General features: G+C 37.4%; 1 protein-coding gene across 1 annotated transcript in view; it reads left to right on the forward strand.

Annotated features, from left to right (window-relative positions):
• The window catches only part of PLCL2 (phospholipase C like 2), a 103596-nt gene that overhangs the window by 46610 nt on the left and 42735 nt on the right, over positions 1-14251 (forward strand). The window contains exon 3 of the mRNA XM_082754742.1: positions 10972-13458. Within this exon, the coding sequence (XP_082610868.1) occupies positions 10972-13458 (2487 nt within the window). The remainder of the gene's footprint in view (positions 1-10971; positions 13459-14251) is intronic.

The raw sequence follows: 14251 nt of genomic DNA on the forward strand, positions 1-14251 counted from the left end.
TTTTGCACCATTGCCAAATTTTCTGAAGCCTCACTTAATACATCTTTGTTTGTCTGGAAGTAATGTAAAAGCAGTAATCTTTAACTTTTGGTCAACGCATTGTGTTTGCACAAATCTGTACAGAAATTTCCTTGTGGGTTGTAAGTTAGATAGGATAGAATCTGAGCTTTCTAAGTAGGAAAGTTGGTTAAAAAACAACACCAACACACCAGAAAAACAAACCACCCAGCAACAACAACAATCACATCTGTGATAAACTTTGGTAAAGATGCTGAGGAGGTGTTACCAACAGGAGTAGGAAGAGGCATGGGGGATTGAGCCAATGATCTCACAAGCACCTCTTGCTGGTCCTCCTTCATTTTCCTCTCTGATGCTCAAGAGGAGCAGCGAAGAGAGGTGAGGTGCCTTTCTGCACAGCCTGTGCTTTATCCGAAATCACAGAAATCTTAAATGTGATTATTGTGTTATCTTTATAAGTCACCAACTTTCTGCATTTTTGCCTTAAACTGTGAAGCCTGACAGCTGCGTTACAGAAGTTACTTATTTTGCCAATTCAAGCAAATTGTTGTTTATGCCTGAAACAAGAAACTGAAAAATGCTGTGCTTTCTAGCAGCAGAACTGACTTGCAGCTATGAATACTTGAAAAAATCTGAGATTCATCTGCAAAATGATTGCTCTGCTGTTCTGCATATTAAATCTTGTCGATAGGTCTTGATTAAAATGTTCATGAAAAAGAATCTTAGTCGTAGTATTGGGTATTTAAAACATAGAAGAACTGAAAGTGAAACCCCTCACATTTTAAATTGTTGTACATGTGTGCAGGAAGAGTGTCTTGGTTTTTTTTTTTAAAGGATGACAGCGAAGACTCAGGGGCTTCTTCATTCGTGAGTCTTACTGAACCCTGTTGAGCCAGCTTGGTCAATAGATTCCTCCAGTATATTCATCTGAGTGTCAATTTTGTCATCTTCAGTTATTCTTGAAGCTAAAAGCATCTAGAAACTATTATTCCTTTTCCTGATCATCAATGTCTGAAAAAATAAATGCTTATAACAAATATCCATTTTAATACAGTATTTTAAATGGTCTGTTTGGCATATTCTAAGTGTAATTTCTTCTTAGATGAGACATTAGGAGACTTAAATACTTTCTAATTAATTGACTGGGGTTTTCCTTTTCATGCCACTAAGTCATTTTTAACAGCCTTCTGTCAGTATAGTCTCCTCTATCACAGTTTAGGACTGAACAGTACATGTACCTGGTTTTCATAAATAATTATTGTAGTTTATATGAGTTGGGTTAAAATATTGTTTGTCTGGATCTAAAGCATACATGCTTTGCTTTTACTCAGTTTCTGACAACTAAATTCCTGTTTTGCTCCATTGGAGGTGCTACCCAGAAACCTGAACTGTAACTGATTCAATGAATTAAAACTTAGGCTTTCATGCCAAGCATAACTCGGTCTTTGGCTTTCTCAGTGCTCACGGCAGTGTAGGCAGTTTCCTTTGATGCTTCTTATTTATTTTCTTTTGAGATCAGACTTCTCTTCTCTTTCCCCTTCTCACCAGTGCTGTAAGTTAACCTCTGAAACCAAATGACCCCTTATTTTAACACCATAAATATGTGCTTACTGGATGTTCTTACATATGAAAGAATGCCTCAGTGGTGTTTGAATGTCGTTTTTACTACCATATTTTAATATTCAAATACAATATTCTCATTATGTATATTACTTTATAAATGGAACCACGTTTCTCTGAGTTACAGCAGTTGCTGCTTAAAGGCAAACACACTTGGCAGCATAAAATTTCAGAATGGAGATTTAGTTGTTACAGCTGATTTTTTAAATTTATAAATGCTACCAGTCAAAATCAAACATAGCATAAGTAGTTACAACTTTATTTTCAGCCGAGTAAGCAATATCAAACTGTTTACTTTCTTTTGAGAAACATCTGGAATGGATTTATGTGTGCTGAATTAATATATAGTGAAATGCCACTTTGATTTAATGTTTTGTTTTTAAAAAGCTAATTCATGGATCCTCAGGAGATCAGGCATGCCTTTTTCTGCTAAGTACATAGCCCTGTGAAGAGATGGCTGAACTATTTTGGTACATAGTCTCTGTTGTGGTTAAAACTAAGGATCAGAATTAAAACTTCAAAATGCCTGTTGAAAACTGGGAGGAACAGGAGCGCTCAGTGTAATCACTGTTCTGTCATTTAACTGCAAAACCTTTACAGGGTAAGCTGTAATCACTTCTCTAGTTCTCTATATAGAACTCACCAATACGACTTGCAGTACCAACAGTTACCAATATAATATATTTAACATTTCAAAACACGAAATATGCTCACGCTGCTATAGCTAGACTGACCGCTGGAGTTAGGACGTTCTCCTACCCTGCTCAGCCTGTGTCAGCTTTAACACCTGAGAGAGAAGAACAAGTGCCAGCATGTGTGTGTGTGAGCATTTCGGGGATCTTTGAGGATGAAGTGTCTTCCTCCTAGCAGCAGTTCCCAGCGAGCTCCCTGGTGACATGCTGGGAGAGCATCTGAATGTTGAAGAACCTAAAGAATACGTAAGACAGCACCCCCCCCCCCCCCAAACAAAAAAGAAAAAAAAAAAGTGTATACTTTTGATGAGCTGATGAAATGACTAGATAAACTGTTCTGTAAGAAGTTTTCCGAGGAAATCCTTAGCCTAGACTTCATTTGCAAAACCATATCCTGTTATTTTCCTGCTCATCACAGTCAGTCTTAAAGAGTTAAATCATCTGCTCTGGAAGAAACTAGGGCAATGCAGGCTACCATTCTTCTCTGCACTCTCTAATAGATAGTGTAGTAGAGATCTCTCTCACATAATATATAATATAATCATAATTTTCTGGTGTCCCATTTTCTGGGAGTGAAGCAGAACTAAATGAGCCATAGGAGCCCTGAGAGCCTCAATTCTGTTATTTTATGGTGGTGAGGTTTGTTCTTTCTCATGCCTTGCCTTTATGTTCATTAGGTTTATGAGATTTTTGATGTCCATTCTGTGAGGTGGACCGAGATGAGAGATTTTGTTTTCCCTGATGACTCGACGTTATGTTATCATGTCATGTAGGATCTCATTTCAACTGAACAGTTTCAAGTGCATTAATTTTAACCAAATTAATCTCTTGATAAGTGCTACTTTGTTCTTCGCTTCCATTTTTATTCATTTCTCTCTTTCTAGTTGTTACTTTGATCCAGCTCTGATACTTAACTGTTCACATGGCAAATTGTTTCAGCTCCCTAAAGCTGCAGAACACTAAAATAACCAAAAAAGGGATTTTTTTTTTGTTTCCAGAGCTAGTGAAGTGAATTCACACACTGTCTGTCAGACAAGCACTGATGCTGGCCTAAGGAGCTGGGGTGGAGAGACAGAAGGTGCAACTGGGGCAGGATGAGGAAGAGACAGGGCAGAGAAAATTAATTTGGGGTTTGAAGAAGGAATACCAACACTGGGTGAGACATAACCTCCCCTTCTTGTTGGTGTTAAGCCATTGGCTTAGCTGTAATAATCTGAATATAGATCATTTTTGTTTGAAGATTAAAGTAAGATTTCCTTCAATAACAGATTTCCTTTAGTAACAGAAAACAAAAATCTAATGATTTGTTACTTGTGCAGCTAATCTTCCTATTTTTATTTGCCTCTCATTGTTGCTTCTAACATTGTGTACTGGGTCCAGCTGGGGTCAACCCACCACATGCTGAAAAAATACAGTTCTCTTAAAAGACTTCTGCAAACAGCAGCCATGACATGAATGCAAGCTTGGAAAAATATTTAAATGCTGAGCTCAAATATAGTGATTCGCGATGAGTGGGAGGCCCAGTGTTTTCAAAATAGCTGATGTTTTGTCTCCCCCCAAATGCCTATTATTTCAGTTGAACATTCTTTACTTTGTCTTAAATACAACTGTTGAGTGCTGTGTGCCATTAAGCAGGAGCTACAATTCAATTCAGAAGCTATTGTACTCGATGTGAATTAATATATGCTGTTTCTGAAGTGTTTGGGATTCTGTCAGCTGAACTGTTAATTACTTGGAGAGTTTTTTCTTATTTTGATTTTCACATGCTCTGCAAGCTTTAGACAGCTGTGTTAAAGCACTATAACGTGCTTACTTTTTAACTTGAAAATAGTACTAAATATACAGTAGTCTTACAGACGTATAGTAAAAAAACTATTGGAGGCTGATCAAAGATTCTTGTTTCAGCTAAATTTGGATTTAGAATATACTGTTACATTTCCATCAATTTTTTCTTAGGCTATAGTTTTTAAACATTCCTAAACTTCTTGATGTGAACGAGTTTAAAACCAGAATTTATATAATCTCAAATGCAAAAAAAAAGGCGATCAGAAGTCATAGCATGCATTTACTAAAATGGCATTTTTGTACATTTCCTATACAGGGCACATAAAACACGTACATATAGCTATTCATGGAAGTTATGGATATATATATAATGTGAAAAAGCTTTAGCTAGTGCTTCAAAGGCAATGTGTTGTTTCAGCAAAACTAAGCACATGTGTCCTTTGTACTGAAGAACTCCCAAGGAATAAAATTTTAGTCTGCATTGGTCTGTAGACATACTTGGAAGAAGTGCTACTCTCATATTTTTCAATTAAATGTAGTTTAATTCATTGGCTCGTTTTTATATGCTTTTTTTTTCTATACTGTTAAAACTAATTCATGACCTCACTTGGTCCAGTGCCATTAATATGTATGTGTGATTGTGTGTGATGTTTAGCTTTTTATCACTTTCAAAAGGAATTCCTTGTGGTTTTAATCGTATAATTAGCAATAAAATGAAAAAGTAATTCTATATATTTTTCATTTGGAAAAGATAGAATGCCATGCCCTGTTGCCTTCATCAGAACCAGAATTTTAAACCAGGGATTAGGAACACCGTAACTTAAAACCAAAATAATTTAACTGTAATTTCCAAATAAACTTTCCTTTTTCCTTCATGCTATTTATGTAAGTATTTGTAGATGTAGTCCATATTTCAGATGAGTTTCAGGGGAATATTGTTGGCCTGCAATAAGGTGGAAGCATTAACTTGAGAAGATACATACATAATTTTTAACACAAGTATTTTACATAAGTTATCTTTCCATCAGCACTAACACATTTGGAATCAGAAAATACACCTCTCACTTTGCCTCTAGCTGTATGTAACTTTTGAAATCAGTGCTAGATTTTGTGTAACAGAGGTGTAAAGTTTCTGATTTTAGTTGCCAGTTCCTTTTTTTTCCTTCTTTTTCTACAGACTCACACACAAAAACTTCCTTAGCTTCTTTTATAATGCTCCATGTTATGTTCTGGAATGAGCTGGCAGCTGTACATAGGCAATCAATACATAATAAAGATTTATTTTTTGTGTGTTTGCAAAAATAAATGAGTATGTTTATTATTGCCATATTGGTTGAAGAATCTTTTTTGAAGAAAACTCTAAATATTTTTGCAATGAAAAGAGAACGATAATATGAAACTGATGTTGTATTTGTAACTGATTTGCTGTCTATGTCTGTATTTATATCTCTAAAACCACAAGCGAAAACTTAGAAAAGAATGAATTACTGATATTACAGTATTTCTTATTAAAATGCATGTAGAAATTGAATGTTTCAAAATATTGCCTTAAATATTTGTGGGTTTTCGTTGAAATATATGTAGCCATATACGGACACACGTGGGTGCATCCTCTAGTATAAATAAAATCTATAAAATTCGGAGTTTTCTGCTTTGCACAGTTCTGAAGAAAAATGCTTAGAAATCTTAAATAAGCAAGGCTTCTATTTATTTGTTTTTTAAGCTAACCACTTCCTGAAGTAGGCTTATATTACAGGCTAGGTGATTTTGCAATTGCTGCTGAATTGCATTTGAAGAAGACGGGCAGTTTTCACACTCGAATGGGCCACTTAAGCATCACATAAGCTATAAAAACAAGCCATCGATGAGTTATATAAAATGTGAGAAGAACAGTTCCCTGTATGTTCATTGTGAAGATCATTAGATTCTCTGTGCCTATCATAAAGTGATGAATTGGGTTACAACTCTTAGTATAGATGTCATTAAATTACTTCTAAAACAGCATATATGTTAGATGTCATGAAATAATAGTGTGATTTAAAACCAAACCAAACCAGCAAACCGTGCCAAGGCCTGTGTTCTCACCTGCTCACATGTAATTGTTCCAAATATTGCCACAAAGATTTTACTTCATTCAGAACTTAATGCAAAAAATGTTTTGTGTCTAAGCTATCTAGACACTGTAAGTGCTTGCAGTCTTGTTACTGCTCTTGTATGCACATTGCCATCTCTGCTAAGCCAAATGGTTCGGCATCTGAGCCTGTTTGGGATTAATTAACTAGGCATTTGGGGGACTGTGGCTCCTGAACACTCTGTGCTGTCAGTGCCACAGTGTGCAGGGGTTTCTTCACATGCTGTTGAAGCTCAGCCCCAGTCAAAAAGCCTGCAGGGAGGTGCTGGGTTTGGGTGAGAGGTGCTTGTGCTGTTTTTTATGCAGTCACTTGGTTGGCAGAGCACTCACCTGCGCAGAGTGCTTGGGCTCCAGTCCCTCCTGCCTGAGGATTTTCAGACCTGCAGCTCCTCGTGTGCTGGGTGAATGATCTCAAGACTGGGTTGGAGCTGCCTTCTGTGCTTCTGCTGAACTGCTGGTGCATAACCACAAACGGAAACGTTGTGTGGGTGAAGCATAAACAAGGGAGGTGGCCATTCCTCCCTGTGTGCGGTGTTCTGGTCCCGACTGCATGGGCTGCTCGTACAGTTCACTTCTGGAGTCACCAAGTGAGATGTTTGTAGAGTATTGATACCAGGAACTTTCACTTCCCGGACGAGTGCTCCAAAAATGTGTCATTCTACCACTTCCTCTTGTTAGCATTGTTTCTTCTCTGTACCAGTAGGAGTACCTCAGCAGCCTAAATGCAGACAGAGGCCTTCATCTTAAAATCCCAGGTAGCATAACTACCACATCAAAACCGCGGGTAGCTGTGTGAGTTGTGGAGCAGTGGGACTGCAGACACCCCCCTCAGAAGTCAACAGTGGGATGTGAGGATCCTACTGCACAGCCTGGTGCTCCCTTGGAGCTCCGGCTGCAAGCCCTTCACCTCCCACCCTGTGTGGGTTGGGGGCTGCTTTGGCTCTGTAAATTTCACTCCAAAACATTTTAAATGGTGCTATACTGAGCAACACCTGAATTTCTGGCTAATTCTTTTTTTGTAAGTTGTGCTTTCGTAGTCACATAAGCAGTTCTTTGTTTCTACCATGGGAGAAATAATCCCAATAAAAGTTACCATGGAGAGACTCTTTAAACAAGAGTCTCTTCCCTGTGTGCTCTCTTAAGCCTTTTTCTCCTGTTGTCTCTAAGTGCCGTAGATGTCAGCTGGGGTTATTTCTGGCCTTTAAACTGCTGGATATTTTGCTTCCTGTAGGCACAACTCCTGGATAAACTAAACTCTTTGTGCCGTTTCTTGTACCAGTTTTATTTCTGGTCTGCTCTGTTTGGGGCAGGTGACAATGGATGTGGCACGTGTTTTTGGAGATGTATTGGTGCTGTGGTTGTTTTGGTTTTGATGGTAAAGCCTTTTGAAGAACATGCAGTCTTTAGGTCCTGCTTTGTGATGACAATACCCATTATACTCTGAAGATTGACATGCTCTTTGTTGTGTGAGAGATCCTAGAATGACTCTGTTTCTGTACAAAAAGTGTACTTTGTGCAGTGGACAGAATTATGCATCCACAGTCTAGAGGCAGTCTCAATTGAAGCATCATGAACAATATTGAGAACACTGCAAGTCCTGTGAATGCTGACCAGTCACTCCTGTGTTTTCAGATACATGCAATTTGCTGATTTGTCAGGCTTTATGATTTCAGTCAGACCTAAGGCCATGAGAGACCAGATCCAGTTCATGATTGCCACCCCACTTTCAATAAGAAATCTGGCATGTCATATAGCAGAATACGTCTCCTTTTTCATGCCAGACTGTATCTCTGAGGCTCACAAACCTGTTAAATACAGTGTATGCACACACTTTGCAATTGCATTTTCAGCTTATGAGAGAGAGTTTATGTTTCTCTGGACAGTCACTTATTCAGTGGATAGTTCTGGGCAGTGTCTCAGGGAAAATATCCTTTAAGTTTTTTTGTTTGTGCAGATTGATTGTGACTGTCATGTCTCTTAGGATGGGGGCTCTCTTATGATCAGTGTTCTGGAGTTCAGAGCAGTGAGAATCTCAGCAGTGTATTTTAAAAATTGTCTTCATTGTCGTCACATTCAGAGAGTGCCATCAGGCTTTCCCAAGTGGGGAAATTGCCTTGCCCTTCAGAAACATACAATACCATTGAAGTGGCCTCAGATTTGTCTGGTAGGCAAACAAAGTAGTCTTACAGGTAGTAGATTGAATTATTTCTCTAATACATATATGCACCCCCCAATTCAGTCTTTAGGAAGCTGTATGGGGATGGGTGTTCCTTGAGCTAGACCTATTTAGATCAGATGGCATCAAGAAATAGCAGATCTTTTTTCTCCCTTGCCATTTGGTGTCTTGGATCAGACACAACCCTCATCATAGAGAAAGGCGTAGACCTTCCTTCTGTTTGAAAGTACTGATCATGGTCAAGCAAGGAAATACTTCACAAGCCTTGATGTTTCTTATATCCCAATGTTATCCTTCATCTCTCACTGAAGGGTTCAGGGATGATACCTGTGACTGAGAAATCTGGAGCACTACGCAGTTTCAGCATACTTCATACCAAGGCCTGGACAGGACTGGACAGGAGCTTCACTGATCATGTCTATGGAGCTGTCCTTTTCTGTTTCTTTAGGTTAACTATGTAGATAAGGTAGGCTTAAGTAGAACTAAAACTTTTGTGAACAAAACACTGGAACAGGCTGCCCAGGGAAGTGGTGGAGCACCATCCCTGGAGGTCTTCAAAAGACGCTTAGATGTAGAGCTTAGGGATATGGTTTAGTGGAGGGCTGTTAGCGTTAGGTTGGAGGTTGGACTCGATGACCTTGAGGTCTCTTCCAACCTAGAAAATTCTGTGATTCTGTGAAAAATCGCATTTCTAATTTTTTTTTTTCATTAAGGAAACTTGCCTTTGTCTGAAAGCAATCTTAATGTCCAAACTACATGTATTGAGATTCCAAGGGTCAGTCCTGTGTGATGTCCATTGCAGGGATTTGGTCTGGAGTTAGAAATAAAACAGTCCTTTGTAGGGTTATTAATTTTACAAGACTCTTAAGAAGTTGCCTGAAGCAGATTCTGCTGTCATTAAAGGTGCAGGAATTGGATGTTGATTGATTTTTCCAAACATGGAACCACAAATATTAAGTCTACTTTACTAATCATTGTTTTCAGTTACAAGCTTTTCGGTGCTTATGAACTAAATTATAAAAACAGAATTGTACAATTTTAATTCAGTGAATTTAAACATACAGTATACGTGACCTGAACTGAAAATACATTCTCTCTTGAATGGTTTTTATTTGAACATCTGTTCAGCATTGCAGTCATTAAAAGTTTTCTTTTCCTTCCCTTTCTGCTATATAAGTGATGCTAATTTGCACTGGGACATACTTCAAGTGGAAACCTATTAGAGGGAAAATCAATGTTCTTGTTGTACAAATCTGGAAAAGTCATTTTTTGAGTGAAACTGGAATATAATAACATTTCTAAATAGGGTATCTATCATAAAAAGATAATTTCATGAAAATACTTCAGAGTAAAAGTCAGTTGGAGTTTCTTGTCAGTACACACAACCTTTAGAAAATCGCATCATTTTTTATTATGAAAAGAGATGCAGATAATGGAAACAAACAGTTCTAAGTTCTGTTCTTTCTCAAGAATTTGATTATACTTAAATGATGTGTTATTGACTTACTTGCACTTGTTTAAATCAATGTAAACAGCAGATAGAACGAGCTAAATGACATTATTTTCCTTCTTAATTTTTTGTCTGTTCAACGGCTTATATATTCAGTTTTCTATGAAGGCTTTTCTAGTAGACTAAGGACTCAGGGTTCTTCCATTGTTTTAAGAGCAAAGGTGAACCACTTTTGCTTCCCTTTCTGACCAGGTCTTGCATTTTCCATTCAAGTTCTTTCTAAGGATGTGCATCATCTTTGGAACTGGTTAACCTTCAGTCCTCTCAGACAGTTCCCTCCTGAGTCACTGTCATATTTCCTGAAATTCAGAATGTAGAGTGAATTATCTGCTCCAGTCTTTTCACTTGTGTAACAGTGTAGATTGTTAAGACTAATGTGGATATTTTTCTAATATGGGGGTGGGATGCATGTGACAATGCTCTAGACAGTCTGTGGGAAGAACATGGTTGGGTGCAGTAGAGGAGGGAGCTAAGCATGTTTAGTGCCATTATGTCTGTATGCTTAGATTAGCACCACATCCTATGAATTTTATATAGTTAGTTGTATACTAACGTTTATTTGGTGTTCACGAGGACCCTGTTGGTATAGTGCTATACCATTATATTGTGTACTAACAAAGTTCTGCAAGTATCTGTATGACTATGGAAGGACTCAGAAGAAAGGTTACTTCTTACTGTCTTGGCTGTAGAACCTACTATATATTTCAATAGGTTATTATTTATAAAATAACATGTATATATACAGAATTATTATTCCATTAGCATTTAGAACTTGCTTTGTTTGATTTTATACCAATGCAAAATATTTTAAAAAAAGACCTTGGAAAATCATGTCTATACAGAAGAGCAAACACTAAGCCATTATTAATATTTTCATTTGTGATGATTCCAATAAAAATTTCCACCTTACTGGTCATCACACATACGGTAGATGTTTTTAAACTGCTTTATGAACTTTCATCTGTAAGTTAACACCTATTTCAATATTGAGCAAAATCGTATTGATGTGTTTTCTTTTCTTACCCCCCTTGTTTACCAGGATGGTACGAAACAAAAGCGAGAACGGAAAAAGACTGTTTCATTTAGCAGTATGCCAACTGAGAAGAAGATCAGCAGTGCAAGTGACTGTATAAATGCGATGGTTGAAGGCTCTGAGCTCAAAAAGATTCGATCCAACTCTAGGGTGTATCACCGATACTTCCTTTTAGATGCGGATATGCAATCTCTACGCTGGGAACCTTCAAAAAAGGATTCTGAAAAAGCAAAGATTGATATTAAATCAATAAAAGAAGTAAGAACAGGAAAAAATACTGATATTTTTCGCAGCAATGGAATATATGACCAGATATCAGAAGACTGTGCATTTTCAATTATATATGGAGAAAACTATGAGTCTCTAGATCTTGTTGCTAACTCAGCAGATATTGCAAATGTTTGGGTTACTGGCTTAAGATACCTGATTTCTTATGGAAAACATACTTTAGATATGATAGAAAGTACTCAAGATAATATGCGGACTTCATGGCTATCACAAATGTTCAGTGAATCAGATGTAGATAATTTGGGACATATACCCCTCTGTACTGCTGTGCAGTTTATAAAAGACTTAAATCCTGGTTTGAAAACAAATAAAATTGAACTAAAATTCAAGGAGTTACATAGATCAAAGGAAAAAACTGGTACTGAAGTAACAAAAGAAGAGTTTATTGAAGTTTTTCATGAGCTTTGTACCCGACCTGAAATCTATTTCCTCTTGGTTCAGTTTTCAAGCAATAAAGAATTCCTAGATACCAAGGACCTTATGATGTTTTTAGAAGCAGAACAGGGTATGGCACATGTCACGGAAGAAATAAGCCTTGAAATTATTCAGAAATATGAGCCAGCCAAAGAGGGCCAGGAAAAGGGTTGGCTGTCTATAGATGGGTTTACAAATTACCTTACTTCACCAGACTGCCACATATTTGATCCAGAACATAAAAAAGTTTGTCAAGACATGAAACAGCCATTATCTCATTATTTTATAAATTCATCTCATAATACATACTTGATAGAGGATCAGTTTCGAGGGCCTTCTGATATCACAGGTTATATTCGCGCTCTTAAAATGGGTTGTCGAAGTGTTGAACTGGACGTGTGGGACGGTCCAGATAACGAGCCTGTGATTTACACAGGCCATACAATGACGTCACAGATTGTCTTCCGTAGTGTGATTGACATTATTAACAAGTATGCATTTTTTGCTTCAGAATATCCTCTTATTTTGTGTTTAGAAAATCATTGTTCTATTAAGCAGCAGAAAGTGATGGTACAACACATGAAGAAAATTTTGGGGGACAAACTACATACACAGTCTCCAAACATTGAAGACTCTTATCTTCCATCACCAGAATCACTTAAAGGGAAAATACTAATTAAAGCAAAGAAGCTTTCCTCTAATTGTTCTGGACTAGAGGGAGATGTTACAGATGAAGATGAAGGAGCAGAAATGTCACAGAGAGTGGGGAAAGAGGGTGTAGAACAACAGAACTCTCTGACTGGGAAACGATTTCAGCTCTGCAAAGAGCTCTCCGAGTTGGTAAGCATATGTAAATCAGTTCAGTTCAAAGAGTTTCAAGTTTCATTTCAGCTCCAGAAGTACTGGGAAGTGTGCTCATTTAATGAAGTGCTTGCTAGCAAATATGCCAATGAAAACCCAGGGGACTTCGTAAATTATAACAAACGTTTTCTTGCCAGAGTTTTTCCCAGTCCTATGAGGATTGACTCCAGTAATATGAATCCCCAGGATTTTTGGAAATGTGGTTGTCAGATAGTAGCCATGAACTTTCAAACGCCTGGCCTAATGATGGATCTTAACATCGGTTGGTTTCGACAAAATGGAAACTGTGGCTACGTCCTTCGTCCTGCTATCATGAGAGAAGAAGTATCCTTCTTTAGTGCAAATACAAAAGACACTGTGCCTGGAGTCTCACCTCAGCTGCTTCATATTAAAATCATTAGTGGGCAAAACTTTCCTAAACCCAAAGGATCAGGTGCCAAAGGTGATGTTGTGGATCCTTATGTCTATGTCGAAATACATGGAATCCCTGCAGACTGTGCAGAGCAAAGGACAAAAACTATGCACCAGAATGGGGACAATCCAATTTTTGATGAAAGTTTTGAATTTCAAATAAATTTACCAGAACTAGCAATGGTGCGTTTTGTAGTACTGGATGATGATTACATTGGGGACGAGTTTATTGGGCAATACACTATTCCCTTTGAGTGTCTACAGACTGGTTATCGGCATGTTCCTCTGCAGTCTCTAACTGGTGAAATGTTGGCACATGCTTCCTTGTTTGTGCATGTGGCCATTACTAATCGAAGGGGTGGTGGGAAACCTCATAAGCGGGGCCTCTCTGTGAGGAAGGGCAAGAAATCAAGGGAGTATGCTTCTGTGAGAACATTGTGGATTAAAACAATAGATGAAGTGTTCAAGAATGCTCTCCAACCTATACGGGATGCCACGGATTTGAGAGAAAATATGCAGGTACAGTTTTTATGATGAATTTTTTAGTACTTAGTGTGTGTTTTTGTATTACGATGTGTACATAATACTTGTTGTTTAGAGTCATACTGCATTTTGTAACATGTTAATCAACTGTAATGCTGAACAGCTTTAAAAACTGTTTATAGTAGAGTAACCTTTTAGGTGCTACTATCTCTTGTTGTTAACTTTTGATTCATATATGTATTTCATTGCATGTGAACTGGAAATACTGTTTCGGTTTTAGGCCTGTTGACCAATCCTACGTCTTTGAAGGAATGTCAGATATACACTAGAAGAAAGTATAGCAAGATTTTTGCTTTAGAAAATAAATAGAAATGCAGGATGAAGGCATTGCTGATAGAAAAATAATATATTCTGTATTAAAAAAAATCATACATGAGGGTATGTTTAGCATAGTTTTACTGAGCTTTTATTTTTTCTAATTCCCAACAGAAAACAATATTTTCAGAAAAATAATTTGCATTCCTTGATTCTTCCTAGGAACATTAAGTTAGAACTACATGGAATTAGGCTGAAGGTATTAGAAGGCATCCACTTAAGATTAGACAAAATTACATTACTTTAAAGATCATGTATATTAAACACATTGAATTTTATGAAAAAATTCCAACTGAGGTGCTTGTTTTTGTTGAACCCAAGAGATCTCACTTCAAAAGTGCTATTTTTGGAGATTCTAATAAAGATTCCAGGGAAATAAGCCCTTTTTAGATCTAGATAAAAGAGGGCTGTAAAGTTGTATTGCATTTAGTAAAGCTTTTTACCATTTACAGAC

This window comes from Aythya marila, assembly GCF_965140915.1.
Source record: "Aythya marila genome assembly, chromosome: 2".
Taxonomy (NCBI): Eukaryota; Metazoa; Chordata; class Aves; order Anseriformes; family Anatidae; genus Aythya; species Aythya marila.